We start from the raw sequence: 2,858 nt of genomic DNA on the forward strand, positions 1-2,858 counted from the left end.
CCCCCCAGGCCAGCCGGCATGTTCTCACGGTGAGACAAACTACCATGGAAAGCCTACTGCCCAAGAAGAGCACTTGAGACGTCCTTGGTCCTGTTCCACCGGTCCAAGTGATCACAAGGCGGAGGCCAGAGTTAAGGGGTATGTTAGAATACCCCACGTGCAGTGGACTGGGGTCCAAGCAGGAGCCTCAGGTTTGAGTCCCAGCCAATGCGCTTGGAGCCTGCCAGTGGCACCTGGCGTATGGCCACAGTGCTGCTGTACTGCGTTCAGCAGCCCTGCCAGGCTGAGATGGTCCAGGAAGATAGGCCTGGGGGTGCCCTCCCAGCCAGTGAAAACACTGGTCATCACCAGAGTTCTTTCTGCAGCTGTTGTGGGGATGATGCGGTTCACTGCACCGCCATGAGGTCACCACAGGCCTCCAGCCAACTCGATGGCGCCATTAGTGTGAAACGGTAGGATGAAGAGTGGAAGGCAGGTCTATCTAACAGGCAGGATTGGAGCTTGTACCCACAGTTTATTTTTGATTTAAAGACAGGTAAGAGCGGGGCTCCTTTGCGATCCAGGGCCTGTAGATGATAGTCTGGTAGATTAAGCAGGGGCTGTAGCCCTTACTGGCAAGTGGGGAAGGTGTTTGAATGCCGGCTCCCTGCAATCCCCAAGGTCACAGCCTGTTGACCTGATAGGATTCCATTTGCCTGTCTGGCGGTAGTCTGATTTTTAGGCAAAGCCTTTTACTCAGGCCCCATCCCAAAGAGCCTGTCACTCCCTCACGACCCTGGAGTCAGCACCAACTCAGAGCAAGCCTGTAGGACAGGGTAGAACTGGCCCTGCGGGTTTCCAACACTGTCACTGCTCATGAGGGTAGAAAGCCCCGTCTTCCTCCTGAGGAACAGCTGGTGGTTCTGAACTGCTGACCTTGTGGTTCGCAGCCCAATGTGTAACCACCACGACACCAGGGCTCCTAGAAGATCTGATACTCAAGGGAAATCGCCTTTAAATAAATAAACTTCTTGGCTAGAGAAACCACCTTTTTACCCAAAGCTCTCTGAAAAACAACCTTGACCTTGACCCAAGCTCAGAACAAAAATGTATTAAGCTCGTAATCTGCGGGTGGCATGGCAGGGGCCCTGCGTCTCGGGCTTTGAATCTGCCAGGATGACTCGTCCGGGTCTTGACCTGCCTGTGGGGAAGCCCGAGATCTTGGAATGAAAGGCATTTTCTCTGGGGGGTGATGGTGGTGGTGGTGTGTCTGTCTTTCCCCAAAATACATAACGCAGCTTCTCTGAGTTCTGTTTGTTTGTTTGCTTTCCCCCCCCCTCTCTTCAAGGCCTGAACCCACTTTCCGTGCCTTTGCTCAAGGCTCAGTTGCTGGATTTATCCAACTCCTGTAAACTTGTCATTGTTGCCCAGACAGAAGGAGCAAGCAGCACTCTGATGGGCTGCTTTGCCATTTTCCTTGGCATTGTTATTATTCAGCATTTCCCAAGCAGCTTGAAACTAATTTCCTTTCTTCAAACAGGAGCCAATGTATAATGAATAAGTTGAAAAATAATCCAGCCAACACACACACTCCAACCCTCAACTCAGGTACCTGGATTAAACCAAAGGGGAAAATCGCCCACCATCATCATATTTTAAGTCAGGTCACAATGACTCCAGCGTGTCCCCAAAAGCTAGCAATTGCATGTTCCCGTCCAGTGAGGACAGTTGATTCAGCCATCTCCCGCCATGCCAGCCCATCAGTCACCTGGCAGCACCACCTGTCAGCTGCTGGCTAAGAAGTGTGGCCCAGTGCTGGATCTTGGAGAAGAGCCCATGAGAGGTAGCGCCTCCCCAGACAGTCTAGAGTTAGCTTTTGAAATGGGGTGTGCGTCTTCTGGGCATCCACCACGGGGCCCACAGAAAGTCCCAAACGGTGCTGCCATTTGTCTCAGCCTCCCGAATAAGGAAACAGCTTGTCTGAATGCAGCCAGGAGGCTCGGGCTGGAGGACACAGGGCTCTGCCAAAAGGTGGGGAGAGCAGGTGGAATGGATACATCATTAATCAAGTGCTGTCCAGGGTAGGAGAGACGCCCCCACTTGAACTCTGTTGCTGTTGTCCTCAGAGACCAGCAAGACTCATGCGCCCTGGGCACTCCCCATCTCTCTCACCCAATGTGATGGCTTGGCTCCTGGAGATAAAGGGGGCAGCATGGACCCAGTCTGAAGTGCAGGCCACCTGTCACCACACAGGAGCAGCCGTAGGGGCCTTGAGAGCCCACCGTGTGAGCTGGACCCTCCTGGCTGTGTTGACCCTGACCTGGGCTTGCCTCCCCCAGGATATCTTCAATGCTGTCATCAAGCAAAACCCCTTCCTGGTGTACCAGCTGCCCTGCTTCTGGAACGTGCAGTTGTCCGACCACACCCGCTCTGAGCAGTGCTACAGGGACGTGTCTGATCTGAAGGTAAGAGCAGGCGGGCTGCCATGTCAGCAGTGGCACAGGGAGCCAGGCCTGGGGGCCATGGGGTGAAAGAGAGAGGGAGACTGGGTGCCCAAGAGATGAAAGAACATGCTCTCCTCCTTCTCTCTCCCCCTCGTTTGGGCTTTCTGGGGAGCGTAAGCCCCTCCCCCCCACGGGCACAGGAAGCAGACTCGGAGAGCTGGCTGGCTGATGTGGTTATTCTTTGTGACACCTGCCGCCAACTCTTCCCCGTGCGTCGTCAGCTCCCCAGAAAGCGCTCATTTGACGCGGACAGAAACATTTATCGGGAGGCCCCGCTCCGTGCCAGGTGCTGTCGCCATGGACGCGGAGAGCGGAGTCCCCCACATCTGAGGCATGCCCGGCTGGGGAGGAAGTGTGTGGAAGAGCCTGTGATCG

The 2,858-nt window shown here is 54.8% G+C and overlaps 1 protein-coding gene across 1 annotated transcript in view; it reads left to right on the forward strand.

The window, feature by feature from the left end:
- LARGE1 (LARGE xylosyl- and glucuronyltransferase 1) overlaps nucleotides 1–2,858 on the forward strand; it is a 619,553-nt gene that overhangs the window by 518,703 nt on the left and 97,992 nt on the right. Inside the window, exon 9 of the mRNA XM_004700723.2 lies at nucleotides 2,319–2,444. Within this exon, the coding sequence (XP_004700780.2) occupies nucleotides 2,319–2,444 (126 nt within the window). The remainder of the gene's footprint in view (nucleotides 1–2,318; nucleotides 2,445–2,858) is intronic.

The sequence above is a fragment of the Echinops telfairi genome, unplaced genomic scaffold (genome assembly GCF_000313985.2).
Source record: "Echinops telfairi isolate 266 unplaced genomic scaffold, ASM31398v2 ScPeMD7_2;HRSCAF=8, whole genome shotgun sequence".
Taxonomy (NCBI): Eukaryota; Metazoa; Chordata; class Mammalia; order Afrosoricida; family Tenrecidae; genus Echinops; species Echinops telfairi.